The 22,508-nt window shown below is 51.0% G+C and overlaps 1 protein-coding gene across 2 annotated transcripts in view; it reads right to left on the bottom strand.

Annotated features, from left to right (window-relative positions):
* The window catches only part of NOS1AP (nitric oxide synthase 1 adaptor protein), a 149,610-nt gene that overhangs the window by 23,175 nt on the left and 103,927 nt on the right, over positions 1 to 22,508 (bottom strand). Inside the window, exons 4-10 of one of the 2 annotated variants that reach the window (XM_006014859.3) lie at positions 18,247 to 18,320; positions 15,138 to 15,246; positions 13,708 to 13,849; positions 10,410 to 10,573; positions 6,781 to 6,948; positions 2,228 to 2,393; positions 1,041 to 1,190 (exon numbers count right to left, since the gene is read on the bottom strand). In XM_006014859.3, the coding sequence (XP_006014921.1) occupies positions 1,041 to 1,190; positions 2,228 to 2,393; positions 6,781 to 6,948; positions 10,410 to 10,573; positions 13,708 to 13,849; positions 15,138 to 15,246; positions 18,247 to 18,320 (973 nt within the window). The remainder of the gene's footprint in view (positions 1 to 1,040; positions 1,191 to 2,227; positions 2,394 to 6,780; positions 6,949 to 10,409; positions 10,574 to 13,707; positions 13,850 to 15,137; positions 15,247 to 18,246; positions 18,321 to 22,508) is intronic. The other variant, XM_006014860.3, reaches the window with a different exon arrangement.

Genomic DNA, 22,508 nt, shown 5'->3' with positions numbered 1-22,508 from the left:
GAGTTCCAATCAAAGGTTCACAAAGCTGGGAGGCCTCAGCCTCAGGCAGACTGGCAATAACACAAGCAGCTGGCTGATAGGTCTCTGACCCCAGCTCACACTCTCCTCCTGAAACTGGCACCACCCAGGGCAAAAGCATCCAAAGACTAGTGTGTAAAACTTGTGCCCCTGGGAGTAGGCGTGGGAACTGCTCATCCCCTGACCCCCACTGGCAGGAGCACAGGACACTAGTTGCTTCATATCCCCGCAGTGTACCCAGGCCAGGCCAGGCCAAGGCAGTTATTACCCTTCACCATCCATCCTGAGGTAGTGCCCAGGCAGCCCTAGGTTTCCTAGTCACTCCCTATGGAGCCTGGGAGACAGCAGAAGCTTCTCCAGCCTAGCCAAATGCTTGGCAGAGTGGTGATGGGACTGCCCATGTGGGAGGTGGTGTGTCTGCATCTGTGCCCAGCTCCTGTCACAGTGGGCTGCCCTGCCCTAAGAGAGGAGGACCCAGCAACACGCCATCAGATCTTGCTCCTGGGACAGGCACTGGACTTCCAGCACCTAGGCCCTCCGGGAGGGCAGGAGTTGTAGGGGGTAGAGAAACATTTCACAAAAAGGCCTAAAGCACTGAATTTAGCTCTGCTGTCCAGCAGCTGCTTTCCTGCCGTCCCAGGCACCACCCCCCACCCTGCTCCCACCTCCTCGGGGCTCTCCCACCCCTTCCTCAGTAAGGAGACAAGGGGCCAGTGCTCCCCCGCACTGTCATGGGCGCTGGTTGCTCTACAATTCCCCAGCCAGGCCCTACACTGCAATCTCATCCTCCAGGCTGTCGCCCAGGTCCTGCTTGGGCCGGACGTTGAGCAGGTGTGGTGGCTCCTCCTGGGACCACGAGTCATGCTCCTCACTCTCATCCGTGTTGGACTCGTACTCCGAGGCAATGCCCGACTCGCGGAACTTGATGAGCTCCAGGCTGCCCAGGACCTGTTCCTGCGGGGCAGGCATGGAGTTGGGCAGGAAGCGATAGCACTCCAGTTTCACCAAGCAGTCACTCCTACCTATGGGGCTGCCCAGGGTGCCGGAAAAGTCAGAGCCATGGCCCAGCTGCGGCAGATGAATGTCTTCAGGCTTCGGGGTGCTGGGGTCACAGAGCACAGGCAGAACATTGGAGCGGAAGGTAATCTCCAACAGGCTGTCTTGGGAGCCCACTGCAAGAGAAAAGCAGGCTGAGAGAGCAGTGGGACCAGCCCAGGGCATGGCCAACTGCCCCAACATGGCATGTCTGCCAGCCCAGATGACAAACCATAGCCCTTCATCCACCCACCACAGCTTCCTACTCATCTCTCTGCTGTGTCAGGTGTCTCAGGGAGTCGGGGTGAGGGACTGGTCTCCCACCTTACACTCACCCACTGTATCCACAAACAGTGTGTGCATTGCACCCTTCTACACAAACTTACTGAGCATCTGCAGTCCTATGCACCTGCACCTTGACACATCCACCCTATAAGCTGCACCCTGAGCACCCACTCTACACACAAACACCTCATGCACTGCACTCCTATGCACACTTTAGACATGCACTCCTCCACCTCAGGCCCCTGCAGCCTACGCACTTACCCCTTATGCACTTGTGCTCTGCCACTATCCACAAACCCTCCTATATACTCATTTATACATAACACTCTACAAACACTCTTTACACATCTGCACTCCTACACTATATGCAAGCACCATGCTACATAGACATAAACTATCCCCACCAAACATACCATACTTAGAATGCTTCTCTACACGCACTAATCATTGTGGTGATACTCTCCCATTCACATCAGACTGGTCTGGTCATTAAGGGCTTGAACATGCCTCCGTCAAATCCAGCCAGAGACTTTCCACTGACCTTCCTGGGCGCTGGCTGAGCTCAGACGAGATATGCATGTTGTGTGCTGATGAACAACAGCAGGGATGCAGAGCACTGGAGATGCTCAGACAGGGCTATGCAATGACCCCTCCTACTTATGTCTATGGGGTGGATCCTGGCTCTTGTAATGGGAGGACTGGGGAACCCTAAAACAGGAACTCAGCAGTAGGACAGGGGTAGGGGACAGGGATCTTGGGGTCCTCCAGGACACAGCAGATGCTGCACCTTGGTGATGCTTCACAGGCACCAGCTGCAGATCTCTCCATGCTGTGCACCGGGATTCCTTTTGTTGGTGGCTGGGAGGGAGGAAGGGGAAGGAGCTCTTACTGGTGTTGCTTCCTGACAACTTCAGCTCCAGCTCCTGCACCTGCTTGACCAGCAGTGAGATGTGCTGCAGCAAATCCTTGTTCTGCAGTAGGAGCTGGTGCACTCGAGCCTGGGCTTCTAGCCGTGCTGCTGCCTCTGCGGCCAGCTGGTCCTTCAGCAAATGAACCTGTGGGACAGACAGGGAGAGGCAGTGGGCACTATGCCAGGGAGCACTGCCTGTTGTCCAGACAGCCAGGAATGCAACCTGCCCACAGCAGAGAACTGGGAGCTTGGAACTCCCAGTGGGTGCTAAAGAGTTGTATGTCTGCACCCCTCTAAGCCTACAGGAACTCCCCATCTGCAGGGCCCTCCAGCTCAGTGCCCTCTGAGGAGCTCAGACTTCCCAGTTCTTTGTCCAGGTCCTTGCCATTAGGAGCTGGGAGCATCAGAGTCAACTTGCAATTTTCTGAACTAGAGGGTTGGGCAAGGCAACCTGGCACCTGAGTGACACAGGCAGTCTGTCCCATAGGGCTCTGATGCCTCAGAGAATACCCAAGGTCAAACAATTCTCCAAGCCATTTCTATTTCACAAAACCCACTTCCCCTACTGGGAACAGCTGCCTCATCTTGGCTGTCCCAAAAAAGAAGCAGAAGCTTTTCCAAAGTGCCTGTTCTGGATGTGAGCAAAGACAGCAGCCCAGCACCCAGCTCACTCAGCTTCCCAGGCTAAGAGTGAGGCCAGCGAACCGCTGCCTCCTTCCCCAGGACAGGCTCAGAACAAGGACACAGCATCACATGGACACCATGGGAGTGGAAAAAATTGATGAATCCCCTTGTCACAAGCTGATTGCCTATTTGAGACTCAGAGTGCTGCATTCCCCAGGGCCAGTGTAGCCAGCCACATGCACAAGGGAGCCAGGCAAGTTAGGATTTAACAAAAACCAACGCAGCAAGAGTGCCTAGAACAGTGGGGTCCAACATTTGCCTGGTATGCCACAAATAACCCTCCCTGAGTGCCTCTCTGATCCCCTTTCCCCTACCCAATCTGCTACTCTGCCTTCTGCTTCCTTCCCTGTTCTCCCTGCTCAATCTGCCACTTTGTTTTCTGCTTCCTGCCTTTTCTGCCACTGTACTTTCTGCTCCCTCCCCAGTACGCTGTGTACTACACACAGACTGCCCATGGTGCAGGCTGGCTACCCTTGGCCTAGAAAGTTGACCTTATAGGTGCTGTTGGAAGGGCAAGTCCCCTCACTGCACAGCTACTGGGTTGTTCTGCTTATACTAACTATGCTGTGAGCTGCTGCCCCTAGGGCAGGCCAGGGTCCAAAGACAGCTTTGCTTCTCCTGTGCAGCCCACAACCTCCTGTGCCTCTGGCACAGAACCCTTCTTTGGAGTAGATGGCATGAGTCCACTGGAACCACTTTGCTACCTGGAGCAGCATCAAGGCAGGCAGGTATCCTTTACTCTACTTCACAGTGCCTGGGCACCCTCACCTGATGGACTGTCACAATCATTATACTCTTGGCAGGCCAGAGCAAGGATTTTTCATAGTAAAAGGGGAGTGAAGTCAGCACTCCCAGTTTACCTGACACAATGATGCCAGAAGATAGGATGTCCAAGCAGAGGCTACAAGGTGGGAGCTCAGGCCAAACCCAGACCAAACCAGAGCTCTGGTTTCATCCTCCTCCCCGTGCTTCCTCCATAAAGCAATGGAAAGCTTCTGTCACATGCTCACTGATCATCTGCTCTGGGACCAGCAAGTAAGAGAAGGGACAGAAGGGATTCTGAGAGAGCCATGAAGATGCTGGTCTCTGAAAGCCAGGACAACACAAGGTCCTTCCTGACCTTGCAGCCATTCAGCACCGAATGCTAGTAAGCACATCGCCCATTCCACCACTGTCAGTGTCCAGTCACTCCTCCCAGAAGTCCCTGACTGGCCCAGTGGCAGGGGGGTATATGGGACCTTACATTCTCTTTTCACATTATCTACAGCAAGGAGTCCTATATGGAGAGTCAAGGCATGCCACAAGATCTGTTGTGCTCCAGGTAAGTGCTGGCGTAGCTTTCCTCTCCAGCCCAGGAGAGGAGCTACATTACAGTCCTTTGGAGGGTGTTGCCCACTGGGTGGATGAAGCAAAAACCCTGGGATATGCCAGCAGTAACAGAATAGCAATTAAAAGCTGAACAGGTGCCAAGGCTCATTGTCAAGCATGTCAGAGGTAAAAACATCTTCCTTTCTCTCAGTGGGATGGCCACCTTCATGCCAGGCATCTAGGGAGAGGACACAGATCATATCCAGCACTGGCTGGGAGGAGAAGAAGCAATCGGTGCCCAAACTGCATCACTCACAGAGAGAATGGGATAGGAGGCACAGGCCTGGATCCTCCCTTCAGAGGAGGGGAGATGAAAATTCCTGTAACTGCCAAGCGAGAAACTTTACAGCCAGGTGTTAGGAAACACTTCCTAAGAGTGAGGCTCCTGCGAGGAATTTCAGAGAGGCTCCACAGTGTTCTGTTGTGCTCCCTGACTCCCAGCTAATGCTGGTTAATTATAACCCCTCAGGTCAGGAAAGTGTTTTTTCCATGGATGCTGAGAAGAGAAATATGGTTCACTCCAGCCAGACTGGAAGCACTGATGGGGAACCGAACAAGGCCTGTTCTAGCAGAGAGCTGGCAGGGACAGGGGAGGGGGCCATGTGAGATCCAAATGGCATTTCATTCACATCCTTGTAATTACAACCCAGGTAATTATAGGATGATCTGCGTAATTATAGATCCATCTGCCTGACATTGATCCTATGCAAAATAATGGAATGGCTGACACTGGACTTGATTAATAAAGAAATAAAAGAGCTCAGTATAATTAATGCCATTCAGTATAGGGATTTTATAGAAAATAGATACCGACACATGTACTCAGTAGCCTTTTTCTGATGAGACTACAGGTTCGCCTGGCAAAGGTAAGAGTGACGAGGGAACATACTTCAACTCCTGAAAGGAATCAGGTCTGATCCCGCCTCGTATTTTGATTAATAGATTAGAATGAAACACAATTAAAATGGCATGCACTAAATCAATTCAAAAGTGGCTTGCTGATAGGTATTCAGATGGGGAATCATCTGAGTGGATGTGTGTCTACTAGGGGGGTTTTTTTTGGTCCCATGCTATTTAAAATTTTTGGCCATGACCTCGAAGAGAGCATGAAAGTACTGATAGGGTTTGTGCAAGACAAAGAGATTGGAAAAGGGGGTAAATAAAGAGAGGGAAGGAGCACGGATACAAAGTCATTGGGATTGTTTAATAAACGGGGAGGCAAGCAAATAAGATGTGCTGTAATATGGCTGAATGTAAATCCCCATATCTGTGAACAAACAATCTGGTCTGAATCTGTAGGACTGGGGACTCTGTCCTGGGAAGCAGTGATTCTGCAAAGAACTTGGGGGTCCTGGCTGATGAATGGCTACTCATGAACTCCCAGCATGATTTTGAGGCAATGCCATCCATCCTGGGATCTACTGAAAACCAGGGCAATTGGCAGTAGGAGCAGGAAGGTTCTACTGCCTCTCTATTTGGGATGGGTGTGATCGCTGTGTCCAGATGTTGTATTCACAACTCAGGGAGAAGGCTGATAAACTGGGGTTAGAGGTGAGGCCCAAGATGGATTTAAATACTGGATAACGTCTCTTATAGAGTGAGACTCCAGAAGTTCCTCCTGTTTAGTATTAAACAAGAGAAGGTTAAAGGGTGACTTGATCACAGTCTATTAGTACCTTTATGGGACAAAATACTTAAGGTAACAGGGTCGTGGGATCCACTAGATTCAAGATCTAAGAGCTGATAGGTGAAGCTTGACAAATTCAGACTAGCACGTTACCAGAGGGTAATTACCTCCAGAACAGCTGAGTAAGTGTGGTGGACTCTCACTCCCTGGAGATTTGCATACTAAGATTGGATGTTTTGCTAGGAAATCGACTCTAGTTTTAACAGGATTTAGTTCAGGAAAGTGCTACAGCCTGTATTATAGGCTATAAGATCTGTGACCCAATATACAGGGCAGCCTTTAATGCTGCAGATCAGTTCCATAATACTAACTGGCACATCAAGCTACCCACATGCTGCCAGAAGGTGAGAGAGACCAGGTCTGTGTTGAAGAAAGAGGCCACCAACCCAGGACTGGGCCCCAGTGTCTTCTCTGCCAGGCCCACTTATCACTGCTGCCCATGAATCCTGTAGCATAGGAAGGCTTGCCCTCCCTGATCCAGGAGTCTCACCATGTGTCAGCATGTTAATGAGGTGCTGAAGGGGAAGGAGAAGAATGCTCCTCTGCGGATTAGGGGCTCACTGCAGGCTAGATCATAGCAAAATCACCTTTACTGCAGGGTGTAACTCCAAGATCCAGAACATTACATAGGAACATTTTCACTCAGAACCTGCTGCACCATCCTCTGACTTATCCCCAAGCCATCTCCCTGCTCCTTCCCAAGCCTCCTGCTTCTAAAATGCCCCTGCGAGGCATCTGCATACTCTGGGATCCCACCTAATAATCATAACGTCACAAATAGAGAGGGGCGAACCTGAGCCACAGCCACTTGGGTCTGTTGCTGCTGTTGCTGTAGGAGCTGCTGGAGAAGCTGCATCTGGTGGTGGGCAGACAGGGGCGTCCCCAGGTCAGGCAGCTGGGCAGAGGAGGGGAGCAGCATCTTGGGTGATGCAGTCAGGATGCTCTCCTGGTGCAAGGAGCCCTGAAAAATACAGAAGAAATGAAAACATGAGTCAGGGCAAAGGGTGTTCCCTGACTGCCTGACAGCAGAAAGCTGAATTTTTGGTTGTAGCTGTGTTGATCTAAGGACATAGGCAGGCGAAGTTCTTTGGTTAGATGTGACATTTTTTATTAGGCCAACTGAGTAGACAGCAGCAAGGCACCTGGTATGCTGAGATCACTGCCCAGTGTCCACTGTTGCTCCTCTGTCTGTCTGTGAGGCAGGGACTGTCTCTTTGTTGTGTAGTTGTGCAGTACCCAGCATAACGGGGCCTATTAGTGGGTTTTCTTGGTGCTACTTCTCTGTACATTAGTTATGGTAAAAATTGGCACTCCAGGTACTTGGGAGACCAGCAAGGACATCCAGTAATGCTCCTAATAGGGAACATTTACAGGTCACTTAACTTCCAAAGCATTGTTGGATTCCCACAGCCCTCACTATGCCTGTGAGCAGAGTTAGCTGTAATTAACATAGTTTTTAATCCCATTCATACCACAGATCTTCTGCTTTGTTAGCAAACACCTTCCCCTTACACGATGGTGTAATTTACATATAGGCAAATCAGGTTCTCCTTCACTGCCCTTTCTTGGTCAAGGCTTCTGGTCTCTAACCTGGCTACAGTGCTCAAAATTCACCTAGCGAGAGACAGAGCCCAAAGCCTTCCCTCTCACGCATCCATTGACTGTCCTAAGGGAAAGCAGGCAGGTAAACAGGGGTGGTCTGCTCTAGGGGTCCAGGTCTCTTCTAAGCCTCCTGCTGGTTTTCCAGGAAGGACTGATACTCAGTGGTTGAACAGGGGCCCAGTGTCAGAACCTCTGGACCAAGACTGTGCTATTGCCAATACTTCCTTTTACCTAGGCACTGACTCCTACCAGGCAGGTCTGGACAACTGTGCAGCCCAATACGCCCAAGCTGATGGACTGCGGCCTGCTTTTCCACAGAGCAGGGCTCCACAGTGCTACACGTTCTGCCGGGCTGGTGGAAAGCTGGCTACCTTTTCCAACACCTGAGATGCCCAACAAAATCCCTTTGCTTTATTAGGAAGAGTCATTTTTCTCAGCTTCTTCTTGTGGATGCCACAGCAGAAGGAGAGGCTCTGCTAGGTTTTGCCTCTAGAACTGTTCTGTCAGCATCACGCATTACAATCGAGCTGGGGACATCCCAGAAGACCTGCCATGGACCCCCACCCCGCAACCTCATTTTGTCATGGGAAGGTTTGTTGGCTTGTAGCTAGGATGGGATTTACCAGCCAGGATATAGGCACAGCATGGCAGTCACAGGGACTGCCAACCTGGAAGGACCTGAAGCGCTGGTGTAGAATTAATCAGACCTCCAGTAAGTCCCTATTCTCACAGACCCCTTGTGCAATTTTCCCTTCCCGGATATTGTCCCACAGAGATTCAGTTGGCACCTCGGTGCTGATTTAACAGGCAACCTCATTATTCTGGAAGCACTGACAACAGTTAAAGGGCAAAACAACTTGTTGGCAACTCAGATTGGATTCCAGAAACACCCCAGCTGGCTGCCACTTGGTCCTTGAATTCAAGAAAACCAGGGGAAACCTGGGCTAAACATGGATGAAGGACACTCATAAAGGCCAAGCAGAGACTTTCTTGTGATACCCGATTGGGGGGAAAAGGCTTTTTGCTGGGGGAAAAAAATCAGTGAACATGAAAAATAAAGTGGCTCTTTCAACAATATGTTTCTTTGATTTTTGTAGGTTTCCACTGAGCCCTCCCAACACTATTTAAAAACATGTTTTGCCAAAAGAGATTAAAACCCCAAAAGTAAAGTTTGTAGTTTTTGACAAAACCCCAAAACATTCTGTAGAAAACTGTAGTTCAAAAGCAGACCCTTTCCAGAGGAAATTTCCATTTGGACCAAGGAGCTGGAAGGTTGGGTTTTTTTGCAGGGGGGTCAGTCAAAAAAATTTGTAATGGCTCCAAGCCCAGACCCACTCACCGAAGGCAAATTATTTCAGAACTTCATTAGGGCATCTCAGAAACAAATGAGCTGAAGTGATAGCTTTGATCTGGGAGCAGCAGAAACTCTGTAGGCTGAACGCTGACCTCCACAGCTTGCTCGCTCACTCCATGCACCTCCCCACTCCCTGCCTCAAGCTGTGCTGTACTTGCTCTGGAAGAGGCTTCCACTCCTAATGTGATGAAAGGGCTATGTGAACGGGCAATGACACAGGGCCAGAGGGTCAGACTGTTAATGCCACTGGTCATGGTGTGGCCTTGCCGACACCTCTGCCAGGAGTCCCAAGAGTACACAAACAGGGAAGGGAGCACTAACTCCAACTCTACAGGCAGCCATAAGTTATCCACAACTGACTACCCACAAATGAACATGCTTGTTTGTGAACCAAAATCCCAGTCTCTTCCAGGATCACCCATGGGCCCAAGGCAGCAAAGCCCTTCTGGCTTCAGGGAAAGCCACTCCAGGGCAGAGGGGTGAGACACAATAACACTGTGAGTTCTGCAATCTCTCCTGGTCCTGTGGGTGAGGTGAAACCTCATCCCACCCCAAGCAAGCAAGGACTCTATCTGCAGCATTGTTAGCTTGTGGAACTACAACATGATGTCCTAGTGTGTTGAACTGGATGAGCATTTTTGTTCCTCCACTCCTGGGTGCTGCAGAGATGCAAGCTCCTCTCTGCCTCCCCCTGGTCTTCCAGGAGACACAATATGCTCAGCCACAGTGGGTGTGTCTACACATTCATTAATGCGCTGTAGTTACTGTGCATTAAGTTTAGCAATTGGATAACTGAGTACTAAATCAATGTGCAGTAACTAGCACTACTGCCCAGCATGCTACTGTGCAGTGTTATTAGGCTACTGCACAATTAGCATCTCGTGCAGATGCATCCAGTGAGTGGGATAGGCTGTGTGTGCACTGTCTGGAGGTCTCCCAGGATAGAACCACAGGCAAGCACCTCTATTTGGGAGCCCTTTTACTGGGCATCCCATCCACATTCTGGCTGGAGAGCCATGGGGATGATCCCTGCCCTGCCAGGGGGTCTACCAAATGGCAGAGTCACAGAACAGGCAGCTATTTGCTTTCTGGTTCTAGTGAGGTGGCAAGAAATATAAGCATATCTGCCTCTGGAGTTCAGGCATTTCTGCCCATGGGCCCCAGTCTCCAGACACCAGGAAGCTCTATCCCACACCTGAACAGCAGTGAAAAGACCACAGTGGACCTGGGACCCAAAGGTCATACGAGGTCTCTCTAAGCCAGGGCCATCTAGTGAAAATCCCAGAGGAAGTAAACAGGAGCTGCTGTGGTGAGAGAACACGGCACCTCCACGCCAGATACCCAGCCCCAGAAGCAACAAGCAATGCACTGAGAACAATCCCAAATTCACATCATCCTGTGGGGCTGTGTTCTGCATTAGGAGTTTATGGCCCAGCTGCTTTAGGCATGGCTGAGTACTGAGGTACCTTGGCATCCAGATAGGAGTTTGCATCTTTTCCCACTGCATCGAGGTCCGTCACCCCACGGCTGAACTCCAGGATGTCGCTCCCTTTCACTGGGATTTCCACTGCATCAATATCGGTCTCCTCTGCAGCAGCAGCTGCCTTCTCAGCTCCAGATGCATGGCAGACTAGGAAGAAACAGCAATGGCAGGGTTATGGTGCAATCTTCCTTGAGGAAAAACCAGCTCTGCTAGGCACAGTTCCCCTCCTTGCTCCCCAGGGCAAGGACAAGGCCTGCTCCTCCTGGCAGGAGAAGCACTTGCACTCCTGCCATATGTTACGTAGTCCATATGACTCATCCAGAGCTGGCTTCTTTGATACACCTGCATGCACATGTATATACCAGAACTGTCCAACACTCTCCTTATAGCCTGGGGGAAGATGTCCCTTTATAAATCCATGGTGTGTCCACACCTTGAATACCGTGCCCTGTTTTGGTCCCCACACTTCAAAAAGGGACATAAGAGAACTAGCGAAGGTACAGAGAAGGGCAACAAGGATGGTCAGGGGTATGGAGGGGCTCCCATATGAGAAAAGACTAAAGAGGCTAGGCCTATTCAGTTTAAAAAAGAGATGTTTGAGGGAGGACATGAGAAAGGTTTACAAAATACTAAATGGCAAAGAAAAAGTAAATTGTGATTTATTACTTACTCTCTCACAATACAAGAACTAAGGGTCACAAAATGAAACTAGTAGGTAGTTAGTTTAGAACTAACAAAAGGAAATTCTCTCTCACACAGCCTGTAATTAAAGCATTGAACTCATTGCCACAAAATGTTGTGGAAGCTGATAGTTTATCCAGATCCAAAACAGGACTGGACAAATTCTTGGAGGAAAGGGGCATCAGTAGCTATTGAGCACAGGACTTAGTACAGCCTCTGAATCAGAACTTCCTGGACCTTAAATGCCGGAGGGAGAGTGGAACAGTAGAAAAAACCCAGGCCATACCCAGTTCACTCTCCCTTTCAGCATCCACTCTCTGTCCCTGTGCGACACAGGACACTGAGCAACATGGACCTACAGTCTATGTTCTTAAAGCCTCACCTGTAGCAAATGAAAGATAAACCAGCTACCTTGGCCCTGTCTCATGGAAACAAGGTGGAACCTCTGGCACAGACAAAGTGCCAGATGAGAAATGGAAGAGTCCATCATTAGCAAGATAGTGACCAAATGGGGTTTCTGACCCCCCTGAAAACTCCTCAGCAGTTAGTGAGAGCAAGGGAGACATGCTGACTGGCTGTTCCTGTAAACTGAGCTGCGGTGCTTGGCAAAGCTTGAACCAGTTCCTTAGGTCGCAGAGTCCCCCACTCCCCCGCAGAGGAATAAGCAGCTCATCCCCTTCTGGACTATTGTTATAGGCTGCCTGCAGACTCAGCAATCTAATAGCGCCTTGGTTCATGCTGGGGTCACATTCCTGAGTGCTCTCCACCAGAAAGGAGGGCACTGACATTTTGATGGAGACTCCTTTAGACTCCTGAATGCAGTAATGCATTAGCAGGAAACTCCACAGCCATCCCTGGGCTGAAGGCTTGCAGACAACCTGGGGCTCTGGCTATCACAAGGGGAGGAGGCAGCACTGGCTACAGTTTTGAGTTGGCAGCTTGTCAGTCTAGCAAAAACACCAGTTGATGCAACTAACCCCTTTGTGGGATGGTGTGAAGGACCTGATACTGTACACGCATGGCCTTTGACTGTCAGATGTGCAGGGTTGCCAACTCTCGTGATTTTTGGCATTGTTCTTAAAGTGTACGCTTCGGGAATGTGAAAAACGTAGCTCTTTATTTTATATATAAATATATATTCTTTTTATATAAATATAAATATACATAAAAGAAAGAGCTAAGTTTTTCACATTCCCGAAGCGTACACTTTAAGAACAATGCCAAAAATCATGAGAGTTGGCAATACTGAATGTGCTGAGGGGTGTGACCCACCCTGTACATCTCACAGGACATAGCTCTGAAACTATACCACAGAGGATGTGGCTTTCATCTGAGAAGTAAGTCCTAGGAACCAAAAAGAATGACAGAAACAGGGAACTGGGGGTTTTGCATATCGTCTGAGCCTCTGTAATGGAATATTAAGCAGGGTAAATTTTGATGTGCTGTGCTCTATGTCCAGCTGAGGGAATACAGACCTCAGTTTCATCTGGACTTCTCCTTGGGAAAATAGCATGGTAGCTTTGATCACTAGAAGCACTTGCAGCCCAAAAGTTTAACAAACCATGTGGGGTTCACAGATACTCATGGGACTTAAACCTATGGAAGGGATACACTAACTGCTTTTGTCACAGCCTCCTGCATGACCTTGTTAAAGCACTAGGCCACGTTCCATGCCTTACCACCCCAGTGCTGGGATCCCTTTTCCTATGGGTACAAACGCGTGCCATCCCAAGCCCCAAGTCGTACCACTCAGTTTTGCCAGTGCCCAGTCCCAGGCAAAGTCCCAGTACACTAGTACTGATGTCCCTCAGTCCTGCCCCATGGCACACCCCAAAATCCAGTCCATGCCATCTCTGTCCACCCTACAGGAGAGGACAGACACCCTTCATTCAAAGACCCCTTCCACCACAGCACAGGCACTCTGTCTGTACATGCACCTTCTCCCCTGGCACAGCCTGCAATTTAACCCCATGAATCTGTGTTACCTCACTCTCCTGGAACCGGCTCAAAGAGTTAGTCCTGAGACTGATTGACAAGAGTCCTGGAAGCCTGCTGACTTTTGAGCTACCTATTCCCTGTTAATAGCAACTCTGAGCAGGGACTTAACTAAGAAAAAGCCTGGGAGGAAGGGCTGTGTTTGGGGCCGGCAGCTGCTGTTATGAAGTGTTCCCTTTGCAGGGAGTACATATTGGTATGGTCTGTGCACCTGAGCTAGGGAGAGGTGGCCAGGATCGTGAACGCTGCCAATGGGATCCTAGCAAGGGGACAACAACCACAAGGATGGAGCCAAAGGCCACTTACTGGATGAAGTCCCAGTCTGAGCCCACATCTTCCCAGGGAGTGGAGATATGGGTAAGACCCTGCTCTCTTGTAATTGGGGACGAATTCTGTTGCAAGCCCATGGCTCTACAGTTTGTCTCTGTCTGTTGGCCATTGACTGTCTGCACCTGCACACTGTGCCTAAAGGGACTACAGCCTGCAGCAAACAGCAGACTTCCTGTACGTATGCCTCGTTGAGAGGTTTGGGGACTTTTGCTTGCTGTGCTGAGCACACAGCCCCTCCCTTGCGCCCTGCCCTGGCAGCTATGAGTGCAACGTACCTGAGATGCTCACATCATCACCATTCCTCTCACTGTCGCCATCCTCCTGCCCATCTGCATTCTGCTGGGTGTGCTGCAGGCTCAGCTTGTGGCACACCTCAAAGGCCTGCCCCACTGTCCGGACAATGCGCATGGCCTGGCTCTGGGAGGGTTTGGAGGGAGAGATACCAGAGACGTCACCATCACAGGGCTTGACAGCAAATGGACACACTTCCCACACCACTGTAACAGCCCCATGACATAGCAGGCTTCATGGCTGGTTGCTGGTGCTCCCAAAGGAAAGGCACAGCGACTTGCAATGCAGTAACTGCTATGGCCTTATACAGGCAAAGCCTGGCCCCAGGCTGTAAAAGGGGCTGTGTTCCCAGGCACCCCACAGCCCCTCAGCAGAAGGGAAGAACTCTGGTCCTTAGCGCTCGACAGGCTTATGGCCTCAGGCAGCTCTACCCAGATGAGCTCTCTCAAGGGGTTGCTTTGTAAACTCTGGGTCTCTTTGTCCCCTGTGTGAATCCTCAATGGCTTTCCCTGCTGACTGCCAGTGGAACAGAGTCAACCTTGAACAGCTCTCAGGGTGGCCTCACAGGATGCCCTCTTAACTCGGAGAGCCATTGCTCTCTGCCCTCTTCCATTTAGGGTTCATACATACTTATGCCCAGGGCAGGGGGCTTGCTGTGGGGAGGTGGTGGTATCCTCTGGTGAAGGATCTTTTCCTAGCTGGCCACACAAGAAGGGGACAAGTGAAGTGCTGGCCACAGGTGTCTGAAAGCAGCATCCTAGGGCACTGACGTCCCACTCTGGGGGAGCTTCATGCAATTCTTCACTTTCACCCATGGAGAACCAAGCCCAGAGCAGCAAGTTTAGCCAACCTCCTCAGCAGGTCAATGGAGAAAGGTGGATCCCTCAGCAGAGCTAACAACCTACTGCTCCTGTTAGGACCAATGTCCTCCTATATTGGAGTCACTGTAACACACTGGCAGTGGGAAGGGAAGCATTGACAAGGCCATGGGAGGTCTCTGGGGCACAACAGCTGCAATACTTCTATTGTAGTGACAAGCCCTGGTTGTACATGGACAGCATGGGAATAGTTCTAGGAGGCTGGGTGCAGCACCTTTGTTGATGGCTCATGGAGGAAATGCCTAGGTACTAGCCTTCAGGTTTGTGCTAACTCAGTGCTCCTGGGCATTACTGATGCCCAGAGGTGAAATGAGCATCCAGGTGCTAGATGTTCCACCTCATCTCTGGCTAGATGGGGAGGCCACAAGGGAGAATCTTGAAGCTCTGGGATCTCCAAGAAGCAGACATTCATCAGGGTCAGGATAGTGCTGCCTGTGATATGGTGCATCTGAGTCAGCAGGCAGCTTCACCCAGCCCCAGCCTGCTACTCCTGCCCAGCAGCATGTCAGGAAACCCAACAGCTTGGCCATGCTTACCTTCTTCTTGGATTTGAAGACATTGCACCTGAAGATATTGCTGGAGCCATCCCTGGCAATGTAGCTGAAGATCTTCAAGTCCTGGGAGTCATGTGACACATAGAATATCCTGCAAGGACATCAGGGTGGGCTGAGGTGGGGATGAGCATACAAGAGGGAGACTGGAAAGGCTTCACCCACTAGCTCACCAGACATGAAATGAGGTGCTAGGAGATGCACAGCATAACGGATGGTTTGGCATGCACACTGCTCGATAGTGGGTCACAGGCTAAGCCAGCTGGGCACTTTTTTCAACGGAAGTTGTTTTGGGGGGACTAGAAATACTGATTGACACCAAAACATTTCTGTGGAAAGTTTCTCAGTACCAAGATGAAATGTCTCATCAAAATGAGGGTGAGGGCAAGGGTACAGGCATTACTCCAGTAGAACAGGCAGCATCTCATTGCTTAGGATGCAGACAGGGGAGGCTGGAGGACACCAACTCAGCAGAGCAAGGATTTATTAAACATTCATCAGACCAGAGAATCACACGGAAGAGGGAAGTGACCCTGGCTCTGCCACATCCCAGACAAGTGCTCATCATGTTGTGCTATAGGGTCAAGTTCTCCTAGAAGAGCTCTTTCACAACTGAAAATGCAATAACCCAGACAGAAATATGCTACAACCCACTGATGAAGGCATTACCTGGGCTGTGGGAGATCCAGTTTTAACTCCCTGCTCTTATTTATGTCAGGGATTTGAACTCAGATCACAACACACCTCAAGTGGGTATGCCTATTCCATGGAGGAAGGATGGGGTGGAGGGGGCCGATTGTGTTTCTTTCTCCCTGTGATGCCCTTCAAGAGGTTTTGGTCCTGTGCCACTGCCTAACGAAACAAATTCTGAAGCCCGGATGCTTCTTGAAAACTGGAATTTCATTTCTATAGACAGCCTAAGGCCTGGCTTGCACAATACTCCCAGTCTATCCCACAGACCCCTCTCCTTTGCATAGACAGTGCTTCCTGTTGGGGTGGCAAACCAAAGTGTTGGGAGCAAGGCAGAAGCAGGGCTGCTCTATTTCCGTACCGATGTCACAGTGAGCTGCGACAGGGGCCCCACTTGTGAATCCTCCCCACAGAACACCACAGACCCTTTAGAGTGAGAAGAGAACGGCTGCTATAGGTCTTTGCTCTGGATACCAGCTGTCCTCAATGCTCATGTTCTGCTCCCTCACACACAGGCAGGCTAATCTATCTGTGCCCCTCAGGGCAAGACATGAGCTGCAGCTCTTCTGCTATTCCAGTCCTCTCTCCCCACTCAAAGCTCCCAATGTGGGCAGAGTCAGTGGGAAAGAACCCCAGTGGGTTAGCGGGTGGGCATGGGACCTGGATGTTTCAGGAGGTTCCCCAAGGTAGCCAGCTACCGATGAGCTGGCACTTTAACTGCTCTACCTGAGAATGGCCTTGTGCATGGTAACTGGTGGAGTTTGTGAGAGAGGATGTGAGAAAAGCAGGAGACTTGCAGAGCATCCCCTTTCTTCAGTCACTCCTAAAGGCTCCAGCATGGCCAGAAGCTCCATGACTGAGCTGCTGCGCCAGGCTGGTCAGGCTCCTGAGAGGTGAAGACCCACTGGAGTCGCATGCTGCTCAGATTCCCTGACAGGTCTGGAGGGGGAACAGAGGGCAACTAATCCCTGCACAGGAGAGTGGTTTGCCCTCTCTTAATTGGGCTCATTAAAAGGGGCTTAGCAGTGCCTGGCTCCAATCCAGCTCCCAGGGAGTAGGAGTGGGTCTGCCCTGATGTGACCCAAGCAAGGCCTCCTTCTCCTGAAGGGGCGGACTGCTGGCAGCCAGTCCTGAGAAGTGAATGTGAGGCTTGGAGCTCACAGGCTCTCACCCTTCTCACTCACTCTTTGGCTCTGACCAGAGACAATGTGATTCTACTAGAAACTCGGGAAGCTAGTCCTTTCCTTGGGCTCTGTACCGATCCAAAAACCAAGTTAGCCTTGCTGTAGGGGGAAGTTCCCATTTGCCCTTGCTATCATGCTCTGGGCTCACTAGTCTCCAGAACATTGTCACACAGGGTAGGAGCTGGGAGGGGGTGGATGCCCTGGCTTGCTCAGGGGCCACATGCTGGCATTGACCAGGTGCTCAGGGTATGTGAGTGTGCCCTGCAGAGGGGTGTGCTTTGCACAGCCTTGCTTTGCAAAGAAGCTGCCAAGATTCCCCTCTCTCCACCCATAGCAAAAAGCCAATAATGCCACGGAGAGACAAATTGTTCACTGACCAATACCTTTCATCTGCAGCTCAGAAAATGAAATGTCTTCTTGGGTTCAGATGGGCAGTGGCGTCACAACATACCAAGGGAATGCAGCCAACAGTGTCTAGAAGGGGCATCTGAAACCCAGTCCCCTCTTCAGAGGACTCTGGATCTGAGGACAGCTTCATAGGGAGGGACTGGACTGGACAGTTAAGAAGCTTTTTAGTGAGACAGACTGGACCTTGCAGCCAAGACACAAGCAAGCCTTTCTGCTGACTCAGCAGGACTCCCATAGCTGGGGCCTGTAACTGCTGGTTCTGCCTTGACATCCCTCTGTGCTGATATGATACAAGAAGACTTATAGCTCAGGGATCATGGATTGGGAGGCCCAGATAGAGCAGACTATGTATTGCTCACAAATACATGGCTGGATTAAAATACAGTCTCCTGGCAACCCAGCGGGAGCTGGGAGCAAGTTCTCTCCTGCCCTAACATAGAATTGACAGGCAGCATTGCTAGAGCTGCAAGGGAGGCAGCTCTGCTGGGGAAACTGGCTTCTGAACATCCAGGTTTTGCACACAGAAGAATCCTCCACTGATTTCTATGTCTGAGGCTCCCATGAGCTGCAGGGCAGAGCTCAGGGCAGCTGCATGCCACCAGGTCACTGGGTGGGCAGCATGTCAGAATTCACGAGAATTGCAAGCCCCAGATTGCTAGGTGGCCTGTGTGTCAGTCCCAGCCCTGCTTCCTGTGCCCCGGGCACTGTAGCAACTACATGTCAGAGCACACAGAATCTGCCCGCCCGCACGGCCACTGGGGGATGCATGTCAGAGCTCACTGGAACTTCTTGCCACCTGCAGATGGCCCTACCTGTAGATAGGATCGTGCATCACCAACATCTTGCTCTCATCCCAGGTCCACTCTTTTTTCTGCAAGGAATGAAGCTGTAAATAAGTTAGATGCTGTCCAAAGGTCCAGGAAGTGGACTTTAAAGCCACACCATCCCCCCTACCAGAGCCACCCTTCCTGGGCGCCAGGAAGGATACACAGGCAGAAACAGCCTGAGACTAATGGGATTACATCAAAAAGTCAATGGGAGTATACAATGCACTCCACCAGGGACCTGAGAGGCAAGCAGGCAGGAGGTGCCACTTCAGAACCAGGCATCTGCTGAGACAGGGCACTCAAGCCCCAACTTATCCCTGGGGCAGCCTCAGAGATGGATTAGTTCCTTCCACAGAATCCCTGGAGTATGGAAGTTAGACGAAGAGGACCCAGTGATCAGATTGTGCTGCGAGGCAGAACATGGACCAGGGAGAGGGTGAACCATCTGTCTCTCTGACTGTGCCTCTGACCCTGGGCATCCTGTTGGAGGATATAGTATGCAAGGCTGTGTGGTCTGGATTGCTGCTCCAACTAACAGCGCAAGCCACCAGTGAAATGAGTTTAATGGTTCTCAACCTTGCTCCTAGCAGATGTCAATGCCCAGCACAAAGCTCATCACCTGCTCAGGCCCTCCTAGCCTTCTTCCCCTCTTGAGTGCCCATTGTTCTTATCCCCTTGCTTAAGGTGGCTAAGAGAAACAGCAATGGCAGAAAACATTTTTGCTGAAGCAAGATCTTTCCCTCAAGTAGTGGGTGACAGGGTTAATTTAGAGCTGGCTGCTCTTAGCCTGCTCAGCAGATTAACAGAGGGCTGGACTGTCCGCTGTCTGGCAGACACCCACAGGGACTGACCTTTCAGAGAAGCCCAACCTTTATGCCCAATTACTGACCACCCTCTCCATCCTGCCTTCCTCTTGCCTTTGATCTTCATTTGCCCTTCTACACAGCGTTTGAATGGCTGCCAGACTCATTATCCCCTCGGCAGTGCTCCTGCTCAGCAATTTACTGTTCTCCCCTGCTCTGTTCCTTGCACTCTTGTGGCCAGCACCTCAGGAGTTATGAGTATCCCTGGGGCCAGTCTGGCCCCAAAGCCCATTAGGGCTTTCAGAGGCATCCAAAGGCAGGGAGGAGGAGGTGGGAAACGATAAATATTAGTGCTTATAGAACTGAGAGACTGATCATGCTTCTGAGAGCCAGGCAGGTCACGGGCTAACTGCCAGCATCCTGCTCTGCTGATGCACCCAACTTCTCAACTGATTTAGCCCTGGGCTCCACATACCTACAGTTCTGCCCATGCCCCTTAGTTACAGCCCCCCAGCTATCCCAAAGTGACCTTCTAAGTAGGCCTTGTTCGGGTTGTGAGGAAAACTAATCCTGTGAAACTGGGGATGCACCAACACCCCTGTGCAGCTTGGTCTAAACCCTCTCGAACTAACGCTTACCTAACCTGGACTTAGTAACTTCCGGTGATGAAGACTGTGCAACCTATTTGCAAGGCTTCACTACTCTCCTGGTCAGAAGGTTTCTCCTCATGTCTAACCTAGATTACCCCTGCTACAATTTAAACCTTTTACTGCTTGTTCTGTCTTGTCAGAGACATTGAGGACAATTGATCACCATTTTATAACATTTTTTTTAAAAGTTTGCTGTCAAATCCTTTCTCAACCTCCTCTTCTCTAGGCTACAAAGTCCCGATCAGTATGGAGAATATCTTTGCTTTTACCAACAGGCTGTGTCAGATTTCTTTTTTATCATCTTCATTCATCTGCATTCCCATCACATATTAGGATCCTGCTGTTGTAGAGAACAAAGATGTGCACTTCCTCTGACATGGCAGTAATGTCAGAGATGTTTCCAGCCCTTTGCTAGGGGAGGATGATGCTGGCTTGTGCAGAGGAGACACAGTCTAGCCAGTGGCATGGAGTGGGGCTCTCTAGTGCCCGGTGGGTCTGCAGGGAGCCTGCTCCAAACCTGCCATTCAGGGGATGCAGCTGTGGTACAAGGCCATATGACATCTGGAGGTGAGGATCTCCAATTGCCAGATAAGGTCCCCAAGGGAATACCTGCCTCAGCCACGGCTGTGCAGGACTGGGGCTGAACCTGCACTACTCAAGGCAGCGCCCATGCTTCCTAGTTTATTTTCTTTCCATCTCAAATTCTAAGCCACTGGCATAGGGATCTTCCCTGCAGAGAGGCCCCTTTCCATGCACAGCAGGAAGCAGTAGCAAAGATTGTACACACAGACCCTCACTACCCTCCGGGGCTTTGCTGAGGGTCACCTTAAGAGTGATACCATCCTATGGGATGCTTCAAACTTAAGCGCTCCTGTTCTCATTGATCACTGTCCAGCTAGGGAAGGGACACAGCATGGGGGCTAGGAAAAGGCAGTCTCTGCCCTATGAGGTTGTCATGCAAAAAAAAAAAAGAAGAGGGTAATGGGCAGGTTTAATTTTAACCTGCTTTCTCATCAACATTAAATGTGAATTATCAGTGTGCAATTCCAGGTGGCAGAGCACTCTAGAGATGGAGCACAGCAGACTGAGCATACCTATAGCCATGATCCTGTCTGGGCCACTGGCTGGAGAGACAGCCTTTTCTTTCCTCTGTCACAGGGTGGTTGGTACCAGATCATGACAGTGATGGGGCAGCTACACAATCATTCCATCCTGGAGGACCCCACAGCGCTTCCCACCTGGGCTAATAGGGATAACACCCAATTCCCTGAATATCGGCCTTGTGTAAGGGGGGAAGAGGCAGCAGTTTTAACAGCCTCCCGTAGCCCCACAACAATACTATACAACAGACATTGCAGATGGTAACTTCCATAGTTGAAGTCACAGAAGTGCTGCTGATTGCAGTGCCGAGGAGAGGGAATTAACAGAACTAAGGTGAGAACAGCTACAGAGTAGGGCCCAATTCTACCTCCCTTACTCACTCCATGAGTAGCATCCCTCAGCTCAGCAGAACTATGCAAGGAGTATGGTTCTGCTCAGGGTGCATGAGGGTTGCAGAACCTGGCCCATATATTTTGGATACTTCTATTGCAACACAGCAAAACAGGTGGCAAGGGATTAATTAGGGGACCTGAGGAGGAGAGAGAAAAATGAAATCTGTGCCCAGTCCCTGACCCAGCCTGGCTGGGATGCCATGGTATTCCAGTTTGATTGGATGTACTGGAAAGGATGAGACACCCCCAGCTTTCTGGGCACATGCCCTGCTCAGCACAGATGAGGGACTTTTATTAAGAATAATGATGTAAGGCATCCCTAGATCCAAACAAAATGGGCCCCAAATGCAATGACTTTTAATTCCACTCCATGAACTCAGAGGGTGACAGCAGTAGCCCTAGGATGAAGTTGTGCAGCTCTGTGACATCGGCTTGGTCATTGCACTAACTGAGGTATCCATGGAAGGTGGTCTCTGCTGCTGTTGATGCCAGGCTGGGATCCCACCAGTTTTACATAAAGTAGCAGATAGGTAACTGTACTGAGGCTTACTTTTGACTGCAAAACCCTTGCCACTCCCACTGATACATCAGTCCAACATCAAACCAGAACCAATATAAAGAAAATTGACTATATCAGAAATTGGCCTGATGTGGCCAAAAATTTGGACAATAAATGCCTGTGCATGCACACAGCTGCTGCACAGCACGCAGGCAACGAGGATCACAGCCTGGCAGCTTGGAGAGCTGTGTGCAGCTGGTAAGTCTGTCGTGGTGGAAGTTGCAAGGGGAGGGAAGGGCCGTGGGGGGCAGATCAACACCCCCCACAGTGAGGGAGCGAGTGAGGCCGGGGTAAGTGCTGCTCAGCCGAGGCGGGACAGGGCACAGGGCATGGGACAGAGCCACGGCTCATCTGGGGGACACAGGGAGGGGACATGGCTCCCGCCTCTGCACACACCCCAGGAGGGCATGGTGGGGCATATGCTCCCATGGTGGGGCATATGCTCCCAGGTCTGCACAGGGTGGGGTGCAGCTGCAGGCTGAGGCCAGGGGCTGCACTGGGCTCTTCCCAATGTGGGGGGAGAGGAGGGGCTGGCCCAGGCTGCGCTTGGGGCAGACGGCAGCAGTGCTCCCCAGCCCCTCCCCACTGTGCTGGGAAGCACCCAGTGCAGCCCCCAGCCCCAGCTGCAGCCCACCCCACTCCATGCAGACCCAGGGGCACATGCCCCTCCCCTCCACTGTGCCCTCCCGGGGTGTGCACAGTGGCGGGGGGCGCTCCCCCCCCCCCCCCCCCCCCCACAAAG

The sequence above is a fragment of the Alligator sinensis genome, unplaced genomic scaffold (assembly GCF_000455745.1).
Source record: "Alligator sinensis unplaced genomic scaffold, ASM45574v1 scaffold647_2, whole genome shotgun sequence".
Taxonomy (NCBI): Eukaryota; Metazoa; Chordata; order Crocodylia; family Alligatoridae; genus Alligator; species Alligator sinensis.
Note: the sequence above shows the minus strand (reverse complement) of the source record. Positions and strands in the feature narration are given on the sequence as shown.